Source organism: Colletotrichum gloeosporioides (assembly GCF_011800055.1).
Source record: "Colletotrichum gloeosporioides strain Lc1 chromosome Unknown consensus_28, whole genome shotgun sequence".
In the NCBI taxonomy this organism is placed as follows: Eukaryota; Fungi; Ascomycota; class Sordariomycetes; order Glomerellales; family Glomerellaceae; genus Colletotrichum; species Colletotrichum gloeosporioides.
The window spans coordinates 169,517-194,467 of record NW_025544673.1 but is presented as its reverse complement, the minus strand read 5'-3'; the positions used below and the strand labels follow the sequence as shown (position 1 = coordinate 194,467).

The 24,951-nt window shown below is 54.0% G+C and overlaps 6 protein-coding genes across 6 annotated transcripts; 2 read left to right on the top strand and 4 right to left on the bottom strand.

The window, feature by feature from the left end:
• Positions 1 to 5,420: 5,420 nt before the first annotated feature.
• Positions 5,421 to 7,797, top strand: GCG54_00011962 (uncharacterized protein; the record flags this gene model as incomplete). Its single annotated transcript, XM_045411850.1, has 3 exons — positions 5,421 to 5,581; positions 5,676 to 6,254; positions 6,306 to 7,797. The coding sequence occupies 3 exons, from the start codon at positions 5,421 to 5,423 to the stop codon at positions 7,795 to 7,797; spliced, it is 2,232 nt and encodes a 743-aa protein (XP_045266723.1).
• Positions 7,798 to 9,055: 1,258 nt separating this feature from the next.
• GCG54_00011961 (uncharacterized protein) lies at positions 9,056 to 12,602 on the bottom strand (the record flags this gene model as incomplete). The annotated part of the gene is made up of 2 exons (XM_045411849.1): positions 9,056 to 10,451; positions 10,501 to 12,602. The coding sequence occupies 2 exons, from the start codon at positions 12,600 to 12,602 to the stop codon at positions 9,056 to 9,058; spliced, it is 3,498 nt and encodes a 1,165-aa protein (XP_045266722.1).
• Positions 12,603 to 16,604: 4,002 nt separating this feature from the next.
• Positions 16,605 to 17,790, bottom strand: GCG54_00011960 (60S ribosomal protein L5; the record flags this gene model as incomplete). The annotated part of the gene is made up of 3 exons (XM_045411848.1): positions 16,605 to 17,463; positions 17,531 to 17,568; positions 17,788 to 17,790. The coding sequence occupies 3 exons, from the start codon at positions 17,788 to 17,790 to the stop codon at positions 16,605 to 16,607; spliced, it is 900 nt and encodes a 299-aa protein (XP_045266721.1).
• A 419-nt stretch (positions 17,791 to 18,209) lies between these two features.
• Positions 18,210 to 19,236, top strand: GCG54_00011959 (Bifunctional epoxide hydrolase 2; the record flags this gene model as incomplete). The annotated part of the gene is made up of 2 exons (XM_045411847.1): positions 18,210 to 18,326; positions 18,430 to 19,236. 2 exons carry the CDS (start codon positions 18,210 to 18,212, stop codon positions 19,234 to 19,236), a joined length of 924 nt encoding a protein of 307 aa, XP_045266720.1.
• Positions 19,237 to 19,291: 55 nt separating this feature from the next.
• On the bottom strand, positions 19,292 to 20,131 carry GCG54_00011958 (Arsenite methyltransferase; the record flags this gene model as incomplete). Its single annotated transcript, XM_045411846.1, has 1 exon — positions 19,292 to 20,131. One exon carries the CDS (start codon positions 20,129 to 20,131, stop codon positions 19,292 to 19,294), a length of 840 nt encoding a protein of 279 aa, XP_045266719.1.
• Positions 20,132 to 23,190: 3,059 nt separating this feature from the next.
• Positions 23,191 to 24,643, bottom strand: GCG54_00011957 (Alpha-1 3-mannosyltransferase CMT1; the record flags this gene model as incomplete). The annotated part of the gene is made up of 2 exons (XM_045411845.1): positions 23,191 to 24,455; positions 24,520 to 24,643. The coding sequence occupies 2 exons, from the start codon at positions 24,641 to 24,643 to the stop codon at positions 23,191 to 23,193; spliced, it is 1,389 nt and encodes a 462-aa protein (XP_045266718.1).
• Between the last annotated feature and the right edge of the window lie 308 nt (positions 24,644 to 24,951).

Here is a 24,951-nt window from a genome sequence, read left to right as displayed (position 1 = left end):
GCACAGCTGTCAAATCGACCCAAATCAATGGTCGGGGGACCACGAAACATGCGAAAATGGCGTCAAAAGAGCTGGAAAACGGACGAGGTGCGGCATGGGGGAGATTGGGGCGGGCGTGCGTGTGTGACTCGCTCACTGTGCAGGCGTGTGAGCACCTCACGCCGTTCGGCTGGCCGCACCTCCGCCCCATCGCATCTCCGCAGGCTGGAGGAGCCACGCCACAGGCGACATACGCCAATGAGAAGGTCCAGAGAGCCAGATCAATCGCTGCTGGCGAATAGGGGCTCCCCCAAAGTAAGCAATGCACAGGGAGGAAGGTGGGAGTCAAAACGTGCGATTTGAGGCCTGTGGCTGTGCTGAATGGCACCACGGACGGGTGGGCGTGGTGGTCCGGAAGGGTCTTCTCTGGGCTAACACTGTGAACACCATTTTCCATCAGATTGACGCTCACCTTTTTTTTTTTTTGGCGCGCGCGGGCGCCCACCCTCCACTTACCCAGGCCCAGTGGACGCAGTTTGACAGCCAAGGTGGTGTTGTGCCCAATCTAGATTGACAGGAGCTTCGCCGTTGAATAGTCCTGGTTGGCTGCTCGTTCGTTTACGGCGGGGAGTTCGCGTTGGGGGTGGGCATGGAATGTTTGTTAGCTGTTCCGGAGACGACGATGCCGTCGTATCTCACCAGATTGAGGGCCTGTTCAACTGCTCATGGCGGGTTTGCTCTCTCGCGATTATACGCAACACCTTGCATGGCTGCAAGCAGAGCAATATCATAGTCCCCCAAAATCTGCACACAGCGCGGCTGAGTTGACTGAGACGAGAGGGGCTGGCTGAACGAGATACGTCACTGCTTGCGTGCTTTGGACGGAGAATGAGGAAGATGGACTGGGCTGTTGGGGTGCATCCACCGGCCACAACGTGTGATCTTCAGGGCCTTGTCGGCTCGTGGGCCAGGGTCGGGATCAAGACCAAGGCAACTTCTCTCAGATTCCCAACTCGTCCAAGGCCAAGTTTCTCTTGGGTAGGCTCCGCTTCGGGTCGGAGCCCCATCCGAAGCTGGCACGACATCGACTCCCGAACGACTTTGAGGGCGCCGACTGTACACATGTCTCTGTTGCTGCTGCACATGAGCTCCGACAGGGGCCAGTGACTACCGTTCGGCACAGCTCAGAGGAGGACAAAATCGCCGTGGAGCTCCACATTCCGAACCGTGGGGAACCGATGATGCGGATGGTGGTTCGACAAGATGACGGTGGCCTTCCATCTCGCTGCTTTCACGCATGTCTGCGTGGTGCTCGCATGCTGTCGGTGCCGTTTGGAGCTGCCGATGGTCCCCTCATTCCCTCGTAAACCCCCCGAGACTGGGCACGCGGGGTTGTAACGATGCCAGATTTACGACAGATTGTCAAGTGGCCGCCGAATCTGCCTGCCTGCCTGTCTCTCGGTCTTCGGCTCTTGCGGAAGGCTTAACCGCGTGATTGGGCTGTCTGGGGTACTGATGCAGTAAGGCTTCTGCGGTGGACTCTGTGTGGATTTCTCGTCATTGTTGGTTCGTACCGAGAGTTCCAGGGCTGTCGTGTGCCCAAGGCTGATGATAAATGATGACTGTTGGCCGGGGACGCGATCGTAAACTCCGCTGGCTGACCATGCTGCCTAGAAGGAAGATGAGTCTTGGAAATGTCAGCAGGGGCTTTGTCATCCAAGTTCGGCTGGACGGAAGTAGCCGCAATAAGCTGGTCTTTCCCTCGAAACTATCTTCACAGCATCTGCTCCTTCACGACATCATCAATTCAAAATTTGACCCCTAGGTAAGGTATGAATCGAGGTGCGGTTGGCGGGGAGGAGCTCCTCCTGCCGAAAGGAGCCCCGCTGGTGTGGCGCACCAGGGCTCCAAACTCTGCAACAGACATTATAAGTGCAAATTTTCCACGTAATCTCAACCCACTCCGATATGGTGTAGTGGCCAACATGATGCCCTCTCATGACCTTGAGAGGTTAGGCATAGCCCCGAGTTCGATTCTCGGTTTCGGAACGCTTTCTTTTGCCCCGTTGTTCATTTTTTGTCTGTTTTGCCGTCTTCTGCCGCTGCTTGGTATCCTGACGGCATTGCAACATGACTTTTGCTTGATACTGTGCCTCTTGGACTATTGGCATACATTTGATTCGCTGCTGTATTAATTGCCTTCGTAAGTTCACTTCCTTTTAATATCTAGATCGGGAGATTTGCCCAATAATGAATAGCTAGCTACGGCATGAAGCTATGAGCTCACTGAGCAGCCAATTTCAGGTAAGCCAAGCCCGTCACCAGCTGAATGAAGGTGAAGGCCATCAACTATTATGACAGGGCTCATCTTAACTGAACCCGCGTTGCGCCGTTGGCGGTTCCGTCGTTTCAAAAGGCGGCCGCTAGTTCCCCAAGGCTTAGGCGACGGCAGCAGGCGGAAACATTTTGGATCTTGGCGGCGTTGATAGGGTCGTCTTCAGGAGCTGCTGCAACTGTGAGTCGTCGTCAGCTTTTCTGACGTCTCGACAGCCAAATATTGCCACACCAAAAAGCGTGCTGTGTCTCTGGTGAAATCCCCAAGATGCGAGGGGCGAACGCCGAACGAAGTGCCCGACCTCCGGCGGCGGAGCTGCCCCGACGTTCCATCAAAAGGGGGCCTGAAGGTTAGGTTTTCAGTTGCACTCTGAAGAACCCCCGAGTCAACGATGCTGTGGATTGATGGCGGCAGCGGCGGAGACCAGAAGAGATTTGAGGGTTCGAAGGGAAGCCGCCCGACTCTATGCGATTACGATATGGCGCGAAAAGCGCGGGTTGCGGTATTGGCGTTCACGACGCTCTTTAATTGAATTGGAGCTCTTGACGGGTCCAGCTCCGGATCTGCTGGAGGTGGAAGGGAACCCCCGATGTTGAGTTTAATGACCGTTCCCGCCCTCGACTCAATGCGTAGTGGGCATCCGGCCGAAAAAAGAAGCCTTTCAGAACAGTTCTGGCCGGGATGGGTGAAGCAGCAATCACATATAAGTGCCCAACATATGGTTCGACGGGTATTTTTCCTCATCTTTACAGCCTTTCGACCCCTGGCGGAGGTCGTGAAACAGGCAAACCCCGATCTCCTGGGATGGCGGTGCCGGTGCATGAAAGTGTGAGTGGTGCTCGCTCGCCTTCACATCCCCGATTGAAGACCACGAGGTTGAAAGGGGGCGGGGACGAGAGGGATGGACAGTAGGGATGACCGAATGGCTGAGGGCAGGGCTTCTGGTGATTCTAGGTCTTCGCATGAACGGTTGATGAGGGTTGCTTCGCAGTGCCAAGAGTGGTGTGGTCATGCTTCAGGGCGGGCCAGGAGGCTTGAATCCGAGGGAAGGGGGAGGGGGAGGGGGGAGGAACACCATCCCCGTTTCCCTTGTGTGTGTGTGTGTTGGTCGGCGTGCTTGATCGTCGTCTCGTCAGCAGTGGTCGATTGGCTTGGGGGCATTGCATGTTTGTTGGCGGATTCTAGGCAACAGAGATCATCGTGAATGACATGGAAATGCAAGGCTGGATGGACTGCAGAGGCATGTTGGATTCCGGAGGTGCAGGTTCCTGTAAGACTCCTCAGAGGTAGGCAAGGTTGGTGAGGTACGTCTTGGACTCGACTTCTAAAGATGGAAAATGCATAGTGGCATGGCCGCCTCTCATTGGCCCTGGCTGTAACAGGCTAGCCACCCACTGCAATTCGCCCTGGACAGTTGGGTGGACCCGGGCAGGCTCTTTAAGCCCCTGCTCGACACTGGAGTGCGTTCCACCTGCAACTCCCACGTCCCATGTCGTTTTCACCCCTCCTCCCCCAGGACAGGACAGGACATGCCGGCACTCGAATCGTTCTATTCCTTTATGGAACACAAATCGCGAGTGTGATCTCATCTAGGCCCCCGTCTGAAACTGCAGCACTGCAAGAACAATGCCGGCCTCGAGCTTGCCCATCGACGCTCACCAAGCCGCCAGCGCTGCAGTAGCTCCCGGATCGTCCTCTATGCCACGCCACGGCTAGGTGACTACCATTCACTCATTGCCTAACCTGCCCTAGCCCTCATCTGGCAGATTGCGTCTCCGGAGAAGCAACGTCCAAGCGGACCGTCACCAAATTGTCATGATCGGTGACAGAAGCCTCCTTCTCAACAACCGATCTTCGGATTCTGTTCTTTATGCGTTGGGCCCTCGAGGCCATACGGATGGAATCCCTAAATGGGAGAACATGGACAGACATGTCAAAGATCTCAATGCCTTCCTCCTCCCATCATCCATGGCCCGTCCCTCCTCGTCCCCCAGTTATCTGATATTTGACTCGCCCTCGACTCAGAGGCTAGAAACTCTGACAAGAGCTCATCAAAGCTAAGCCACCCCTATGTTCCTGCACGGTCAACGATCGGGCACTGGCCCTCTTGTCATCCAATCCAACCGGCCGGAAAGGAAGCCTTTGGTTCGAGTCGTTCGCCGCGACCAGAATGCCATCTCATCTTGCGTCTCCAAGCGTCTGCCGCCAACATCCTTGATTCCTCGTCATGTCCCGAACGTCGTCAGCCCCCTTCCCAATCCCCCTTGCTCACCCCTCCATCATCGTTCGCCTTGAAGCGGTCATCCTCGATGGCGCTGCGGCTCACCACCACCACCCTCGCCCTCGGGCCCCTCTTGTCTGCACGTCCGCTTGAGCTTGCGAGTCTCGAATCCCCCAAGTGACAAGGACCATTCCCTGTTCATGATCTGCCATGGGCTTTAGTCCAATAATCGGTGGCTCCCCCTCCACCTGCGCTGTGCCCTTGTCAGGGCCGCCTCTCCCGCAATCGCACCAAGGCCCGCCGTATGAGAAAAGGTCGGACGGACGAGTCCTCCGACATACAAGACGATCGCAAACCCTGGCGCTCGGCCATGGGTGCCTTTTTCTCCCTCTCCCGTCTCCTTCACCAAACGTGTCAGCTGCACGTCACTCTAAAACTCTATTCTGTTTTGTCTCTTTTCTAGACGAGACGAAAGCTGCAAGTGCCTTCACTCCTTCGGCTCTTGCTTCTGTCGTCTTGTACCGACCGCACTGATCGACCTGATCAGATAGTTTCCCCCCTCTTTACCCATATTCATATCCACCCTCGATTTTTCTTCCTTTTAATCCCTTCATGTCGAACTGCCGCGCACAACTATCTGCGCTGCGCTCCTCCGCGAGGTCATGGAGGTTGTAATTCCACCACGAGATCATGGGCCGTCCTATAGATATACTTGGGACGAGGAAGGGCAAGTCGAGAGAGTAGAAAGGTACAGTCTATTCCTGACAGATGCGGCCTGAAACCTTGAATGTAGACTTACATGCAGCATAGAGTCCCACATCAAGAGATCAGAGAACTCACCGAACAGGAGCAACGGCAGAGCACAGTCAGCAGACAAACGGTGCAATGGCCTTTTCTCCGCCATCAGAGTTCCGCGTCCGACGTCGCCTCATCGAGGCCGTTCACCGGCTTCACAGGAAGCTTTCCAGGGCCGAGTTTAGGGCCAAGTTTTCCGGTGGAGCGGGAGCGGGAGCCACCGAGGAGGGCAACATGGGCACCGGGCAAGCGTAATTCCACAGCAACAATTCTCGAAAATATCGTCCCCGACTATATCGTCAACTACATCAGAGGAGAAACACCAGAGACCATGGCAAGGAAAAGGGAGGAGAAAAAGAGACAGACGGAAGGGGGCGAATTGGCAGCACAAGCGGCGGAACGCTACCAAGGAGAAGGATTCTACGATGAGGCGACAACACACAGCATGTCGACAGCGTCAGCGAGCGAAGATCTGGAACGGATGATGCCTTCAGGGGGGAAGCGCGGCGGCCAGGGTACTTTCAGCAGAATGAAGTCGGGGTGGAGGGCCGGCATCGCGGTGAACATCGTCATCGGCTTCATCATCCTCATTGTCGCCATCGTCTGCCTGGTCCTGGCACTGGTAGTTGTCGGAATGATTCGGGGAGAGAGCAGAGTCTACGAAGGATCTTGCTCCAAGGCAGATGAGATCAAGATCGGACTCTCCGTGGCCATCAACGTCATCGTCATCATCCTTCTCGCGACAGCCAACTACGTTTTTCAAGTACTTAGCAGCCCGACACGCACCGAGGTCGAAATGGCTCACGAGGAGCATCGTTGGCTCCACATTGGCGTTCCTTCCTTTAGGAATCTGCGTTTCATTTCCAAACCCAGGGTTGTCATGGCGGTCATGGTTATGATGGCGGCCGTCAGCACCCAAGTAATGTCCGTCACAAACATGGTTTACTTTCAATTACGTGTGCTGACCGTCACTAGATATAATGCTGTAATCTTTACAACAATGCCGGGCTTCGCCCACCAAATCCTTTTCGTTACCCCGAGCTTCCTTTCCTCCGGCCAGTTCAGCAATGCGTCTGCGACGAACGCCGGCGGACTCTCGAGATCCGACATCCTCACCCTGCAGACCCAGGCATCCCAGAACAACCTGACGAATCTCACCATTGCCGACTGCCTGAACGAATTCGGAGGCGTGTACCAGGGTGACTTCAGCGCCGTAGTGCTAGTCACGGATTCCGCCTCGACCAGCAACTCCCTCGTCCAGACGGCGAAATCAGGCTCCTCGCTCACCCAGTTCGTTGACCCGACGAACCCTTCCTCCATCAAGATCAACGACACAACCGCCGAGTACTGCCTCGCCCGACCAGAGTCACGCGAATCTTGCTCGGTAATCCTCAACGGCTCCCTGCTTGGCGTCATTGCAATCCTGAACCTCGTCTCCGTTTCTGCCATTGGCGCGGTGTACTTCTTCACCGGCTTCGAGCCTCTCGTGACGCTCGGCGATGCACTCGCATCCTTCATTACCCACCCAGACCACACGACCAAAGCGTCCTGCCTCCTCGACAAGAAGGACGTCACCCAAGGCCGCTGGGGCTACAACGAAGCCAAGTACTGGACTTCCAAGGAACATTTCTGGTTCCAGACCCCCAGCCTCTCCCTCTGGGCTGTCTGGTTCCTCACCTGGGCCGCGCCTACAGGCCTTGCCGCCGCGGCGCTGGCGATTCCATTGAGCAAAGATACATCAGCCAGTCTCAGCGCCTTCGGCCACGCCCCGGACCATCAGTTGTACATCTTACCCAACGGAGCGGCCCGCGCAGGCTTCGCCCTAGTCGCCGCTCTCCCCCACCTCCTCCTTGCCGTCCTCTATCTTACCACCAACATCCTCCTGTCCTCCTACTTCCTCTCGCACGAGCTGAGCCAATACGCTCTCCCCGGCCTGACCCTCCCCCTCCGCGTCAGCTCCGGCCGACCCCTCGGCGCGCAAACAACGAGCCTCTACCTCACCCTCCCACGCCCCTTCTCCTGGCTCCTCCTCGTCCTCTTCGCCGCCGCAGGCTTCGTGCTCAGCCAATCCGTCGTGATGATCTCCGTCGACTCCCTTCCCGCCGCCAAGGACGCAGACTTCCCTGCCCCCATCAACGGCGTCGGCTTCAGCGGCGTCGGGCTCCTGGCCCTCCTCGCGCTCCTCGTCATCATCGCGGGCTTCGTCCTCGGTCTCGGCCTCCGCCGCGCGGATCCCACGCCCACGCGCGTCGACGGCGAGCCGTCCGGCAACCCGCTCGTCCTCAAGGGAGGGAGCTGCTCCGCCGTCATCAGCGCCAGGTGCCACCGCTCCCCGGGTGACGTTGGCGCCGCCTTCCGCGAGGTTGCCTGGGGCGTCGTCGCTGAGGGAGAGGGAACGAACGTCGGGCACGCCACGTTTTCGAGTTTGCCCGTCACCGTTCTCAATCCTGTCAGGAGCTATGCTTAACAAGACACACACACTTGTTTATGATTCATTTCTCACTTGCTTTTGTTCTATTTTCCTTCCCCCTTTTTGGGGAGGCCGGCATCATTCATCATACATCATTGTCTATTGTTTTTTCTATTCTGTTGTACATATTTCTTCGGTTTCAGTGGAGTCATCTAGTAGGATGACCGGACCACGTCTCTTTCTGCATCGCGAATCAAAAATACGGAGTGGCGAGTCGGTCATTTGGGGTGGGAAAAAGTAAGCATGCATTTTAATGGTGTTAATTGGGGATGGGGTTTCACGCATGAACGCGACGGCACGGCGACAACCACTCAACAGAGGGAGCGGTGAGGTCGGAAATAGAGATGGGAAAAAGAAGATGTTTGTTGCGTACGGATTCGGGATGGGTTGAATGATTGTAGTAGCTTATACCCTAGTGTTTTGGTTTTGGAAACGGGAAACGATCAAGGAAGGACGGGAAGGACAAACACGTACAGATGCCGCCCCTGGATGTGGCGATGAGAGGTTCAATCGGAGCTTCAATGTCGAATGTGATTTCTACATCCTTTGAGTACCAACCCTACACATCTGATGTGTATCGAGAGAGTGAACGCAGGAACGAGCGTGCCTAGTCAGATTTTCGCCGCCAAAATGTGGCTGTGTCTCGTGCAAAGACAAGAAGCCCGTCTATTGCGAAACCTCCGGACGTGACGTTGTTCTTCAACACCTTTTTTCACAAACTCGAGGAGAGGCTCCTGAGTACCCGTGTCGACGAGGTGCAGGCAAGAAAGACAATATAGGTAGGAGGGATACACAACATATCACAGAATCAGAACGCTTTCGGCGCGTCAAAACCCGGCGGCCTCCTCGCCCTCGAGAGGGCGAAAATGTGCATTGATTTCGCTAGAGAGGTACTTGTGTACAATACAGGAGTTCCGTAGCGACTGTGTCCCGCCTCGTCATTTGTTTCCCTCGTCTGCCTGGATGCAACTTTTGTCACGGAGCTTGGCAGATCTATCCACTGGTGCCCGAGCTATTGGTATCAGAAAAATGGACGTGTTGTGCCCGCAAAGTCTTCCGCGGGAAGAAGGGGGAAGTGGTAAAAGGGAAAAAAAGAAAAAGTTCTGTGCGATGAATTCCCTTCTCGCGGTACGCCTATGCTTGCTTCTTGCTGTTTCGAAAGTCCCCCCATCCAACAATTCATGTTAAGCAAATTATTCGTACAAAATGCGGTGAAATACCGCTCATAGTGTTGGGCGACGACGTCGATTCAAGTTCAGTCCTCAACAGCAACCTCGTCGGCCGGCTTGACTGCATTCGATATGCTCGACTTGACGTTCCCCCTTGCTTTCTCCTGACTCTCGACGAAGCGATCCCAATGCAGGGGATCCAATGCCCGCAGTCCTTCACGGACTTGATCGCGATCCTCGTGGAAAACGCGCATGATACCCTTCTGCTCAACCTTCTCAGTCAAATCCGCGTCATCAATCTCTTCGATCATCTGGTGAAGCATGGCGGTATGCTTGGGATCGAGGCCGACCTCAAGTACGCCGCTAAGCAAGCCATAGTATTCAGGCTTGATGATGCCGGAGCGAATCTTGTGACCAGTTCTATGAATTCTGCCTTCTTCCTCAATGAGCGCCTTGGACGTGTGCGACAACGTAGAGTTCGTGCGCGGCAGACCAGGTCGGACTTGCAAGCCAGTCTCGTCTTCGGGATCTGAAGGAATGGTTCCTTGGTCAGGGTCTTCGGTAGAGGACAATGATGTGCCCAGCCGATCGCTTTGGCTGGGCATTGTGCTTTCCGAGGCTTCGTCCGTCGACACTCGAGTGTCGGGGAACTCATCCTCGAATCGCTTGATAATATTAGCCAGAGTGGTGTCGAGGAACATCAACTTGCGCAAGTTGTGTTCATCTTCTTCAGGGTTGACCCTAGCCTTTGACAAGGCAGGCTGCAATCGCTGGCGAATCTTGCGAGCGCTTGCAAGGAGATGTTTCGACATGTCTTTGGCCTTCCCAGGAGGAAGCTTCGGTCGAGGGCTTGCCGGCACTGGCACGCCATCTTCAAAGTCTCGGATGAACTCGCCAGACTGTCTTCTCGACTCATCTCCTCTGTTCTTCAGACAGCACGTAAGTGCCTTGACAACTCCCGTTCCACCGATGACGTAGTCATCGTCAGGGGCCGACTCGTTGTCTGAGGAATCGTCTCTAAGCACGTCGTGGCCGACCAAATGTGCAAGCACATCGGGGTAAGGAGGAATTGGGCCACCAGGTTGAGGCCCTTGAGTCTCGGCCAGAACGGTGGATATAACATTGCTGATGTCTCCCATGGGGAAGCGGTCCATGTTCCGCAAGCAATATGCCACAACCTGCTTGGCCAAAGCCTTGACAATCTCGCCAGAGTTGTCGCTAGGAGGATCAATGTCGACGCACACGATCGACTTGGAGACTCGTGTGGCAGCCAAAAAGGATGCATACAAGGCACAGGCTTCTTCCTGAGTCTCCTCGGTCTTGGCATCCGTAAGCTTGACCAACTCTGGATTCTCAAGGAAGCTGATGTGTGCTAGTAGCTTCGCCTCGGGAAGGATCTCTGTGAGAGCGATTGCCTGCTCAGAAGTCATGGCAACATCAGCAAGGTGAATGCGACGCAAGCCATTGAGCTTCGGTATGTATCTGGAGATTATTAGTAATTATCGACCATGATTGGGTAGAAACAACTTACTTGCGCAAAAGACCAATAGCACTGGGATCCGATTTGCATAGATCCCGGTTATGAGAAAGGTCGATAAAGCGAAAGTCCTTGAGCTGCGCAAGCGCGGGGAAGATTTTGCAAAGTGAACCGGGCTTCAGGTTACATTCAGCCAGACTGAGTGCCCACAAAGAATCCTTTTCTGAGATCGCGTTCGCAATCACATCCATGTGATCTCGGAGATCGTTGCCGCCAAGATCCAGGCCCTCGCAAAAGCTCTGGGAGAGGTACCTGGCAACGTGTTGCAGGCCCTTATCATCAATATTGTTGTGAGCAAGGCCCAGACGTTTGACGCCACACTGGTTGATACCATCGATTATCACTCCAAGGTCATCCGGATTCAGGTTGGTCTCTCCTAAATTGACGAGCTCGAGTGTGGCCCCAGCCAATCTTTCCCCAACGGCCTTGGAGAAGAGTGTTGCTGCGATATTCTGGGGTCGCTCATCATTGGAATGCCGCAGCAAGTGATGACTGTGACTATTTCCGTTTTGAGCTGACGCGGGGGGTCGTGGAAAGGGGATGGTGGATACATCGAGAAATTTGAGTGTTCGGCAGAGGTAGATGAAGAGGCAAATGTGCTTCCAGCCTTCGGGTCCGATCTTATTGTTCTTGAGAACAAGGCGTTCGACGAATCCTCCCTGGATTGTGAGGCCATCAGGTTGGGTGTGCTTCCGCCGCCTAGATTCGGGCTTCTTTGTAGCCAGCAGGCCAGCAAGGATGACTCTCAATCCCTCGTCTGAGAGGCCACAGTTCTCCAAAATGAGCTCCTTGACCGGGACGACAGCTAGGTAGTCTCCCAAAGTAACGAGGTCTGGCAGCTGGAGCCAGTAGCCTGTGAGATCCAGCTTTTGCACCATGCCAATGTCGGATGAGCAATTCGAAGGGCTGCTCAGCTGCTCGGTGATCTTCTTAAGGATGGGCGTTTCTCTCAACTGGCAACAGCGCCGGTATATCCTAACCGGGTTTGTCGTGGGAGATGCTGTTGTCTTTGGTGTTGCAGCTGGCGTGCCTTCGCTTGAAGAGTCACTGTCGTCGACATGAATCTCCATTGGGATCGTGCCATTGGCCTCGGCTTGTTTCCTCTTTTTCTCTTTCCTAGCTTTCCTCTCCTCTTCGCTCTTCTTTTTCTTCTCCTTTTTCTTGGTGTCCTTCTCCTTGTTTTCCATGGGTGGATTTGCAGTGGTAACTTCGCCGTCCTTCTTTTCCTGGGCCGGGTCGGTTCCTTCCCTTTCTGGTTCCTTGGGTACGGGCTCGCCTGTTTCGTGGATGACTCCGTCGCGCTCCTTTTGTTCCTCGAGCGACTTTGGGTTCTTGAGCGCCTCACCCTCACCCTTTTCTGTCACTTTCCGGGTCTTCGACTTCTCAAGGGGCTTCTTCGCTGGCGTATCCGTATCGACATACTTTGGCATTGGCGCGATTTCAACATCGACGCTGAATGCGACCCTTCGAAGTTTCGCCTGGTGCAAGTCCGAAATCTGACAGCGCTCGCGATTGCGGTCAACATTCAGTACCTTTCGCTCGACCAAACCATGGGTGCCCTTCGCGCCTGGTCCCAAAACACCGCCCGAGGAAGACAATCGGCGAAAGACTCCGAGGAAGCCAGCCTGGCCGCGGCCGGGAGGCGCTGGTGTGTATGGCTGGTCCCCATCGTACTTAGCAGCGTGCGGGAGCACTGCATTCTTCGCAGGAGTCACCTTCGGAGGCACCGGACCGGAGTCCTTTGGGGGAGTGTTCTGGGGCTGTTGGTTCGCTTGCGCGTTATTGTTGTTCGGAGAAGAGGAAAACTTGGAAGAAATGTTGGAAAACCACGAGTTGCGGCGGGTGGGCGGAGTGCCGTTGGGACCCGACTTCTCGTTCGACGGGCTTCTGCCTATCGGAGGACGTCCCACAGGAATAGGCTTCGCGCCTTCTGTTGAACCTTTTGTGGCGTCTGTCGTCGTGCCATTGGTGTTTCCGTTGCCGTTGACGGGAGGCTGGCCGGCGGTCGGAGAGGTAGGGGTTGGTATCTCTCGAGGGGTGGATGTCGAGGATCGCCGTGCTGTAGAAGGCTTCAGCGCCTTGTCTGTGAGTCGCATTGCGGATTAGTAAACGGAGGTTTGTATGTTTGGTTCAAAGACAAGATGAGCGAGAATGGGGAGCAAGAGTCGCGGGAAGTGACGGGATCTTGGATATAAGCAGCGGGCGCGAGACCCAGAGATGCGGCATCCAGTGGCAAGCGGTCGCAGGCCGGGTGCTGCTTATCTGGGCCGACTGGGCTGCTGGGTGGGATGCGGATGCGGGCGCGGTAGGCTCTGGGCGGCTGGCCTGGCATAGGCGAGCAGCGAGGACGAGTGTGACTGGGTGACTGGGCGGGCGATTTGCGACTGGGGGCAAGCACCAACTGCCCTTGAAAATGAGGTCAGATGGGACATGATTGCGTACCTTTTGGAGAGCCGTGGGTCATCCAGCTAACATCTACTCCATGAACCTGCTCCATATTGTATGTCGCAAAGATATCAAGACTAAGAGTAGAGGTGAACGGAGGGCCGCAACGGGCCAAGAAGACGAGGTCGTCCGGCTGGCAGCGAGGAGGATGTTCGCCGGAGGGAGGAAGCAGTGGAGGTTGACTCTCGGGGAGACAGAGGAAGGCGATGGAAGAGATGAAGTGCGTTCAGCCCCGGCGGGCGGGGGACTTTTTGCTGAATGCGAAAGAGGGCGGGGGGGGGAGGGTACTTCGTTATTCACTTGATCCCCGGACCCTGGGAACCGTGGGACGGGATGGGTGTGGTGGCTCTCTCCTCTCGGTACGTAGATGCGGGACTGCAGCAGTGCCAGCAGCAGCAGCAGGAGAAGGAGGAGTAGGTAGGATGAGGAGGGAAGCAAGGAAGGAAGTGTGTCTGCGTCTGCGTATCGTTTCCCTTCAGCTCGTCTTCCCTGGCTTGGATTGATGGATTCCTCGCGGCGTCCGTCAGGCGCTGCACTCTAAGGTACCTTACGAGTAGGTACGCACCTCAGCAGTATTCCGGGCGCTTCACTTCTTCTAATGCGTGGAAGGAAAGGCCGGACGTGGCAGCTTTAGCGGGGTTCATTAACCTTTTTAGAGGAGAGGCATCTCGTCATTGGCAGGAGATGGGCAGCGCCATGGCCCAGATTGGAGACAGGACGCCTTGGCTTTCACTCGTCCTGCGAGCCTTATTCTCGCACAATCACGGACGGCACTGAGACTCGCGAATAAGCTCTCGTCGGCACCGGGCATGCTCGCAAAACATTTCACCGGATACCTTGGGTTCGTTTAATTACTTATTACACCGATTATGGTAATCAAAATCCTCATGTCAATCCGACTGACAGATGCTGGTCCTGGCCCGGTGGGAAGTCCCGCGGCAACACCACCATCGGACGGACTTGATCATGCCATAACATCGGCCACTTTTTCCCCCTTCTTTTCTTCTTCTGCTTCTTCGCCCGTCCGGCACTCTCCATCCTCTCCTTGCCCAGGTACTCGTCTGAAGCTACTGGACGGGATTGACACAAAGCCGTCTTCACTTCCAGCTTTGGAACGACTGACGTGAGCCGCCCTCCGGCTGAGGCGACAAGCCAGATCGCCTCCCGCTTACGATAGCAACGCATTGGACGTCTAATAGAGAGAGACCTAGATCGAACTGGGCGCGATCCGGAGGTTGCAGCTAGCGCTCGCAGCACCACCAACGCTACTGCCCCCCAAAGTCTCTAGCACACGGCGAGAAAACACCGGCGACAGCGAGAGCGACGGTTGGATGACAGGCATTGGCTGGTGGTCCTCAGGTACTCCGGGCTCCTCCAGGTCCTGGCCTGTACCTGACCTGTAGGTGACCCGTGGACCTCCGCTGAGCTGCCGTCAACAGGTGGCCAGTGGATTGCTTCCACCATCCGCTGGTTGGACGACACTGCCGTTCGCCCCCACTGCCCAGCGGGGTTTGGCAACGTCAGAAAAGCCGTGGACCGTCCATGGGTATGACCGCTCACCTGCTGCCGCCATTGCAGTGCCAGTGCCAATGCTCAGGCAGTGGAGGGCAATCATTTCTAAGAAGCGGACGAACCCCTCCTCCAACTTGTGCTGTCCTGACGACTCGCATTCTCGAGTCGACGACAGCGACGCCGTGCTTCGTCTCACACTCACCAGAGGCACCGAGTCGTACCCAAGGTCTGGGCTCATCCGCATCGGTCCCCGTCTCCGGCCGTCTTGCAGAATGCAACCCATCACTAGAACCGCACGCTACTGCACTGTCACCTTACAACACTCAAGACGCGAGACTTGGACGATCTCAAAGAAGCAAGCCTCTTATTAATCTATCCTCCTCGTCCAACCTGCTGTCGCCCTACATGTCTTAGCTTGCTCTGCCTTACAGCCCGCTACGCGTCTCCCAGCCTTGATCTCGTCTCACACCGTCCTCGAGGCTCGCCTCTGGGTTCCAGTCCTGAGGCACGGCACGCCGCCACGCTGCCAACAAGCCTGCAACAAGCCTTCAACGAATTTCTCCTGCCCAAACAGAGTTCGCACTTGCCCATTGCAGCTGTAGCTGAGCCCTCCGCTGGCCATGGCGGTGCCTTGCGGGCGAGGGCGATTCAGGGTCCAGATGCCTCTCCACGTTTGCATTAACTGACAAAGAACTGGTCCCTGGATAACGACTTGCTGTCTGCGACTAAGTTAACTCAATCCCATACATATGGACCACTTACTTTGCATTCGACCCGGAGCCTCTGCCCTCTGCTCGACTGACTGACCGCCCCCTGATCATCGCGAGATCACGGGGCCGCTTCGCTTCCTGGGAAGCGGACATCGCGGTTGGCCCTTGAGGGTCTCCCCTGCTCCCATCCAGCGGTGTCCCCCTCCCTTCTAAAAGAAGACGACCGGACACCGCCAGAAAAAAAAAACAGTTGGATCATCCACCATCAACCCTGCAAGTCGCCCGGGAAGGGTAGGGGACGGTGGGCTCTCTTCTCTCGTTCTGCAGCAATGCCAATGGCTCTTCGCACACTCGCCCCGAAGACAACCCATCAGACACAGACGCCTTTCCTCTTTCCGCTCCATGAGATGATGTGCTTCGGGGCTTGGTGGGAAAACCGTTTCCTGGGCCCCTCCACCCCGCCGCCGCCGTACCCTCCGTCCATCCCGTAATTCCCGCGCGCGAACTGACGAGATGTGCCTTGTTGTGCAACCATTTGGCCTCTCAGTTCCTCAAATCGAGCAACTCACATGCCGCGGACCCTCTCTTTTACCTCATGTCGCCATCAACGCTTTTCGGACACTTTGTGGGCCTGGCCTTCTCAACCCCTTCGCATAACTCCTCTGCCATGCAGTAGCCGCATCGCGTCCAAGGGGGTACGCGAGACACAAGCCTTAAAGCCCTCGGTTTCAATCGTCCTTAAACTGGCCATTCCGACATCATCGACCACCAGCCCCCGCCAGATCCATAAGGCTAAAAGCACGATATTGAACCATTGCCGCTGGTGCCATTCCGGTGCCCTCCGACCCCGGAAGCTGTGAGGTAGGGAAGACAAGAAAAAAAGCCCGCAGATGCCATCTCTTGATTCTCGACCTAGATCGTCATTTTTCACCATTTCCCTGGCGTGATCTGATATCATTGGTGCTTCCATGCGGGGTCTCGTGCCCTGGTCTTGGCCTCAGCACACGCCTAAACCTCGGGTGTAACCTATTCGAAGCCCAGCCAGGTCCGATCAAACCAAGCTAAGCCGCCGGTCAACCACCATGCCTTGGGATGCCTTAGCGAGCATTCAAGCATTCGCCGTCGCACCGTCGTCGTGGCCGGCACACACACACACACACACCACTACGGTAGCCAAGTCGGTTAGCCACGGTTCATGTCTCACGCTGTTGTTCATTTTTATATCGACTTCAATGGTTGACGTGTGGCATTTGGGATATTCTTATTGAATTGTGTTAGAGTTCCTTTCCCTTGACCCATCATAATCCCCTTCCGGATTTTGTTTGCCTCATAACTCCGAGAGACTTGAGAAAAAAGTCATGCCAAAACGTCAAAATGCCCTGATGTCCCCACGCGTGAATGGATTTTTAACCGCTAGATACAACAACAAGCTTACTCCTCACGGAGCTCGGCGATGCGCTGCTTGACGCGCTCCTCCTTCTGCTCCTTGGTCAGGCGCTGGACCTTGAACTTCTTGGACTCGGCCTTCCACTCCTCCTTGGTCTTCTTGGAGCCCTCGGGCTTCTTCCAGGGGTCGGCGCGGATGGCGGCGTGGGCCTCGGTGTAGAGGTCCTCAAGGCCGTCAGCCTCGACGTCGTCGTCGATGTACTGCTGGAACTGGGACTTGAAGCGCTCCTCGTCGTCGTCGGCGAGGGTCTCCATGTACTCGGCAACGTGGCCACCGAAGATGTAGTTCTTCAGGGTCTCGGCGTCGAGCTCCTTGGTCTCGATGTCGTAACCAGGGAAACGCTTCTCGGAGTGGGGGACGAAGATGCCACCGTCAGAGGCACCCTTCATGGCGCCGAAGACACGGGCACCGGTGGAGGTGCGGTGAAGACCGACGTCGAGGAAGGCCTTGAAGGGGCGGCGCTCACCATCGTCGGTCTCGATGGCCTCGGTGAGGGTGTACTCACCGTCGGCCTCCTCGACACCGGTGAAGTCCTTGTCGATGCCAAGCTTGGAGAGGGCACGGCGGGCGATCAGGAGACCAGTGGCGTAGGCGGCAGCCCAGTTGGTGAGACCGTGGGTGATGCCGTAGGCGGGGAGCTCGTGGGCGTAGGCGGCGACGAAGACCTTGTCACCAGAGATCTCGGAGGTGACGATTTGCATGATGATGTCGCGGTTGGTGAAGCGGACCACAAGACGGTACTTGGGGGCACCGTACTTGTTCTTGGCCTGGGTGATCAGACGCTTACGGGCATAGTAGTCGGTCTTGCCCTGCTGTCTGCGCTTGTACTTGGTCTGGAAGCGGCTGTTGCGAGGTTCGAGGTCAGTATATTGTGCGCACAGATTGTCGCGAATGCCAATTGAGAACTAACCTGTAGTACGCGCTGTTCTTCACCAACTTGTGGAAGGCCTGTCACGATTGAAAATCCCGAGTCAGCAATTTGCGCTTCAGATTTGGCCCTCGATCCGAAGCATCTTGCTTTGACTCCTTTCCCCAAGAGACATTTCTGCCTGCAGCTAGGGCCATGCCAAATTCATTTGATTTTCATCAAAATGCATTGTGGCAGAGTGTAGTCGTAGTCGTCTTCGCTTCGATATCGAAGGAATGGTGTGAGTTGTCTCAACTTACCATCTTGACGGTATTGGCTGGCGGGCGGTTGGCTCAGCTAATTGTCGTTTTTTGGTGTTGTCGTGGGTTGTCGATCGGAGGGATCCTTTCGCAGCCTGCCTTCCGTGATAAATTTCTGTGGGCGATTTTTGGCAGCCCTAGCGAGTGCCCCACTATCGATCGCGCCTGCTGCGAAGCTGGTCGGGGACGAGTCACGGGACCGGCGGACTTTGGTCAGTCACGAGTCACGTGGACAGACGCGCTAGCAGGGAGTCCGTAGTGGATTCTCAATTTGGTCGTACTGCCGAGGTCCACGGGAATAGACACCGAGGTGGGGGTCGAGCTTCCCCCAGGTTTCGGCCCCGATCAACCGTCTCCGCCTCCAGAGCGACGCGCTGAATCGTGGTACAAGAAGATAGTGTACATCTCGGTTTCTCAATAGCATGGAGTCCTTCGAGGGATCAGACACCTTCTTTGTTGATCATGTGCTTGAAGCCGTAGACAACATGACTGGATCCAAGCAACCCAAGGTTCTCCTCTTCGACATTGGCGGAGTGTGTGTAAGTGGGACCCTCTCATCTCTCCAGTCCTCACACTCATCGACGGTCTTGGGATTGCGAATACATAGCGATGAGGTCAATTAGTTTACCTAACACTCATTAGGTCGTCTCGCCCTTCCAATCCATTCTCGACTACGAACTCAGTCTCGGCATCCCGCCAGGATGGGTCAACTACTCCATCTCCAAGACGAGCCCTACCGGTTTCTGGCATCGTCTGGAAACGGGCTCAATCCCTATGGATAAGGCCTTCTTTGAGGGTTTTAACAAAGACCTTCACGATCAAGGTCGTTGGGTGGCATTTTACACTGCACAGCAAGCCAAGAACCCATCATTACCCAAGGAGGTCCCGCCTGTACCAGATGTTGACGGAGAGTATTTATTCAACACCATGATGACCAACTCGATCCCTCCAGATCCATGGATGTACCCAGCGTTGAAGAATCTGAAATCCAGCGGTAAATACATTCTCGCCGCTCTGAGCAACACTGTCGTCTTTCCGGAGGGGCACAAGTTATGGACGAAGGACTTTCTCGATCACCCTGTCCGCAGTCTCTTCGACGTCTTCATTTCGTCAGCGCATGTTGGTCTCCGAAAACCTGATCCGAGGATATATCAACTTGCTGTGAAGACTGTCAATGAGTATGCTATCAAGAACGCAGACTCCGAGAGAGGCCGGGCCTTGGGCTGGGCCGATGGGGTCAAGCCAGACGACATTCTCTTCCTCGATGACATAGGTGAGAACCTCAAAGAGGCTAAGAAGCAGGGTTTTGGGACCATCAAGGTCCATCTTGGCAGGACATATGAGGCGGTTGAGGAGCTTGAGAAGGCTACGGGTCTGGCATTAGAAGGCGATCACCCCAAGGTTCCTGTTAAACCAAACTTGAAAGGAAGCGGCAAGTCTAAGCTGTAAACATGCGTTACATTACATCTCCATGTTTTGTATTAGACTAACAAGGCTTTGCGGCCTAAATATTCCGCGCTACATAGACATACAGGGCATCGACGTTCTCAATTTTGCCATCGACAGCATCCTTTTCCCATTCTTCCCGAAATAGTGCTCTGGCTTTGTTCTTGAATTCGTCCGTCACCATTTTGATTGTCAATGGCGTGCTGATAATCCCGTCGAATTGCTCGTCAATTTGGTCCATGCCGTAGAACGTGCTACCCTGACCAGTTAGTTTGTCCATCAACTCGATCTTCTCCACCGTATAGCCGGCCTTCTCTAGGATCTGTTTGAATGAGTTCCTATCCTTGATCCACGTCCTGTTACTAGGGAATCTAGTCCCCAATCTGTTGGCCGCGCGTTCTAACAAAAGCCCGATCTTGAGGTTGTTCTCATGGGTGATGTCGACCTGCAATCGCCCGCCAGGCTTCAAGTATTTTCTCCACGAAGCTACAACTTGTTCTTGGTTGTCGAGCAGCACAAATGCGTTGGAGCACATTATGACGTCGAATTTCTTGTCCTCAAGCTCTTTCAATCCGTCCAGGTCCGTTATGTCATGGTTGAACAAGGCTATGCCCGCTTTTGGCTTGAGACGCTCTTTCTTCTCTCTTGCCTTGGTCAACATTGCGTCTGTGATATCAACGCCGACAATCTCGCCCTCTTCTCCCACTTGCTCCGCGGCAATGAAGATCTCAAGCCCGGTACCGCAGGCCAGTATCAGAACTCGCTCGCCCGGCTGGACATCGGCGAGCGCCATGAAGCGCTTGGTATAGTCGGGATGAAATGATTTTTCATAGTTGTCGGCCCGCGCAGTGTACATGCGCTTTGAAGAAGCAGCCTGTGTTTCGGATCCGAAGTCCATGCTGTGCGATAACAAAAGGTATAGGGTTTCTTTGACTATTGTGGATTTCGAGTCGATGTCCAGTCCGAGAGTCGACCGTTTTGTAAGTTCTCGAAACTGTTGAGCCGGTGCGGAGCAGTGATGTCAGTGGCCACTAGATTGATTTTATCTCCTTAAAGTCCGGATTACTGTTCAAATGCGCCTTTCACCGGCGCACGATCTGATGATCTGCATACTTGCATCTGTGTGTATGCATTCTTATCTCACCAGTTTACTCTTCTTCACCGGGTGTGACATAAGTCAATCGGCACTCGGCCGGCATTTCCATCGCCTGGATCTTACCAACTGGGAGGAGAGACTAATAACTTGAGATGAGTCGTCACTCAGCAAGACTGATCTGACTAGATCGCATCAATGATTGTCTCAGCGTAAATAGTGAGTGTTGCCGATTTTCAGTGTTGAGTATTTTCGATGACAGTGAGCTAAGCAAATATTAGGGCTGATGGAACGCACGTCAACCATGTGCTTCAAAAGTTGAGGGATCTTTGAGCCCACACAATGTACATTTCGCATCATTCAAGGCCCGAGTTTGCCCATTTGAGCCTGCGCCATCCGTATCGATGTTCACCATTTATCCGACACCAACGTTACCCAAGTTCGCATCACATCAACAGGGCAATCTTATTCTCTTTCGTGAAATTTGTGATCGACTTTTTCTTTCCAAAGATGGATTGAGTTCCTGCAAAGGTTGACTGCTTTTGAATAGCTCAAGACCATTCATGTTGTCGACCGGATCGTCATCTGTCCATAAAAGGAAACGACACGATGAATCACCGTTTCTAGCGGAAAGGCATTGTTTTTGGAATACTTTTTCCACTTCTACTTGTCGGCAGCGGACTTTCGAGGGCATAGAGCTCGAGTTCTGGCGATGAATGAGTCCACAGCACAGCCTGGGTGGTGGCCGCTTCGTTGACCGGCTGGCAGACAGTACCAGAACCACATGTGCCAAGTCCAGCGCACAACTTCTCATTCGCTCCGCAACCGCCGACGACAAGTCTTCCGCACGCCATCACCTGCAAGACTTTTTCCACTTTCCTCCGTGGTTCTTCGCTTCATGTTTATTGGTAGATACTTCTGCGCCAGTTTCAAACCCGAGAGACTGGATTCGAGGGGTTCATCGTCGGCGGTGAGTCCTCTTGGTGCTCATACCGCCAACGGCCAAATATGGCGAACAGGCCTGAACCTCCAACGACCTTAGCTGGGTCATTATCACCAGCACTTCAGTTTTTTCTCGGAATCCATTCACACAGACGGAAACGCTGTACATCGAGGTCTTGCAACATGGGCGGCAATGGACTTCTTAAACCCAGCATTACCGTCAAGGTATGAAGTTTGCTCCAGCGCCCACTACTCACTATTTGAGCGGACAAGAAAAGATCAGACGACGCTAAAGACTATAGGAACAAGACGATATAGGTCACGACAGATACTGTAAAAAGGACGGCAATAATAAAGATGCCAGTTAACACATAAGTTGTTAGACATGAGAGTATGGAACAATCGTCCAGGATTCCACCCACTTGGCTGTCAATTTGCGGCCCACGGCTTCTGCCATGTTGGAGTGTGGCGTGGCTATGGCCCAGGCCCGTAAGCCTTACCGAGGCCTCCTCGGAGGCTCTTTCCAGTCACTCAAACTCCTATAAGTGACCTAGAATGCCTGAAATTGGCGATGATAGCAATACGGCGACATCAAGAAGCCTGTGACAAGAGCTAGTTCTCAACATCAAACCTTGAACATACTTTTTCAATGGAAGCCCTCATTCAGACATCATGGGTAAGGAATACCAACGAGCTCTATCGCTGTCTCGACATCCAAATCAATGCTTGTACCACCTGCCGAGGGTATTCTAAGAACAAGCCGACTTGTGGTAACTCAATAAGCAAAGTCTCCCGCTCTCAGATAACACCCGTCCTGCTCAACATCGTCGAAAGCGGAGATATAAGCTGCGCGACCAATCATTTGAAGACTCTCGCTTCTCTTGTTCTCTGCAAAAGATACCACCAAACTCAGATTGCCGAGAAAGTGGCACACTGGAGAAGCCGCCTGATCTCGTTCCTGAGTCACGATGCTGCGGTAACTCAAGAAGCAGATACCAGACATCACCACCCGAAATCGACTAAAGCTTCAACTCAACTCAGCGGAACTCAAGTCACCATTCTCAAAAAACCAGCCGCAGTCCAGCCATCAACATGTTCTCATGCCGAAGCGAAGCCAGGAATATCGTTGATAAATACCGTCGTTAAACAAGAACAAGACGAACAACACGTCAAGACTGAAGCTGTCCCGTTTGCTTTGGACCCGCTTGAAGACACAGTCAAATGCAATGACACCATACACACCTTCGAGCCCTACTGCGAACCCAAACATATCAGTGCGATCAATAAGGACATTGTCAATAAGCTCAACACGCTTTTTGTGAAGAGCGAAAAAGAAGGCTTTGCCAAAGGTGAAGGATACATTTACGGCTATCAACTGCCTCAAGACCATAAGACGACAAGCCTTAAGGCCTGTCAGGTTATTAAGATTGGCTATACGAACAATTACAAAAGACGCATGAAAGAGTGGCAGGAACAGTGCCATTACGAGCCACAACTTGTCTTTGCATACAAAGTCACCCATCACGTCAGAATGGAAAAGATCATCCACCTACTTCTGCGCAATTATCAGAGAAAAGAGAAATGCCCGGGTTGTCCCGTACAGCACCACGAATTCTTCGAAGTCGACGCGTCGACAGCTGAGGCAGTAGTGAGGATGTGGGCGGCATGGGCTCGACTTCGACCATTCGACAACAAAGGCAGACTCTCGGCATCTTGGGTTCAAAAGATCAAAGGAATGGATATGGAGGATCCCGATTGCTGGGAAAAGTTGATCTTTGGAAAGGTGAAGTAGATCTGTGTACCACCGACCAACTATGCTTTGGCGCGACGATATCAGCATATACCAGAATGTACACATGGTATATACTTTTCTTTTTCTTTCTGCTCTAGAAATTCACAAGAAGTCTAAGTCCCGAAATCTATCATTCCAATCCCTGGTTCCAAGGCTCCCATGCCTGCTTCTCATAGCTCGGCATGCATTTGACCTTCTCTGGAGGTTCTTTTCTCCAATCTAACGACTTCTCGTCTTCATCTGGTTTGATCCACTGATTTGTGAATCCCTTTGCTGTCTTGATCTTTCTACCTGCCTCATCACTATACTCCAAGTTGATGCTAGGCACAACGGCAATTTTCCCAAAGCCATTATTCCACATGTCTTTACAGAAGAGGGATGGCTCCCCTTGAAAGCACTCTCCTGGGCCAGGTGCTCTGAAACGAATAATTCGATCGAGGAGAGGCTGCGCCGAGATAGCCACTGCGCCGTTCCAGCAAGAGAAGACCTGGAACGGACGGTGATCTCGGAAAAGCCGCTGCGTGGTTGCCTCGTTCCAAAATATGTTCCAAGCCGAGTTCCAGTTGCCGTCAGGCGGAATTTCAAAGAACGAGTCGCCTGCTATGGTACGACTGATCCAGACGTCATAGAAAGTCGGGTCGTTCCCAACATAGGTCCAATCCATGGCGCAAGTCATGTCTGCTCCCAATCGACGACGCTGGTGGGCGAGTTCCAAGATATCTTCTGCACAGATGGCAACGTCGTTGAGAAAAAGTACTGTAGCGTCGGAGGAATAGTGCTTTCCGCGATCTAGCAGAGGTGCGAGGGCCAGATTGCGCAGCTCAGCAAGCCTTGGGATTCGCTCGCCGGCGCCTGGGTCCAGATCGCTGTGTTGGAAGTGAAACTCGATGCCAATGTTCTCCATATGGGATTGCAGAGTTTTTAAGACCTCGTAGGTCCCGTCACCGGAATTGCCCTCGACGATGGACAGGGCGCAGTTTTCAGGGCCCAGAAAGCGAATGGCTTCAGTGATGGAACCCATGAGCCGGGGGAGGAGATCGACCTTTTGTCGGATGTTGAGGGCGAAGAAGAACTTGCGCTTCTGGTACTTTAGATTCGGGTTGAGGTACCCGTAGCGTTGAGAGTCGATGCGAGGGCATTCAAGCCGGGGGAGAGAAGTGTCATCAGGGTCGAGAATGGACTTGATGTATCGTCCCGCACTTTTCAGGAGTTCCGGATCGCCGTCTGGAAGATTGCTTGAATCGATTTGAGAGGTCGGAGTTGATGTCGGCAAAGAAGTCGATGGGTTCATGGAATGTGTGATGCTTGAAGTGATGCTTGAAGTGATGCTTGGAGTGATGCTTGTAGTGATATTGGTCGCATGGCTGTTGCTGCCCTTCTTTGGGTCGCCATTTCCTTTGCGGATTTAGCTTTTAGTACTGATGATTGACAAATCTGACCGAAAGAAACGATTACTTACGAAATGGCTTATATACGGCCTCCAAGTATCCGTTCCCGTTAAAGAGATCGTAGCCGATTAGTATGGTGGTTATGGCAAGGCAAATAGCGCCGAAACGTAAAGCGACAGCAAGCGATTGCCTCATCATAAGCTACTGATGTAGGAGAATATCATATCGAGTCTGCGAAGGGCGAGAACTCTGAGCGCTGAAGAAGAATCAGAAAGAAGTGAAAGGGGAATGAGAAAAACCACCGGTCTATGGCAGCAATGCCCACTGTTCATATCTACTGTTGGAACCCCCGTCTCATCCGACCCCATGTTCCAACAAACTTCAGGAACCATGATTTAAAGCAAGCAGATCACATTGACTGCGCAAGGGAGGGTCACATTCAGAAAGCAGCCGCTATTTGGGGGCCCCACTAACTTGCTAGGGGTGCTGAGTTGAAAGCAAAC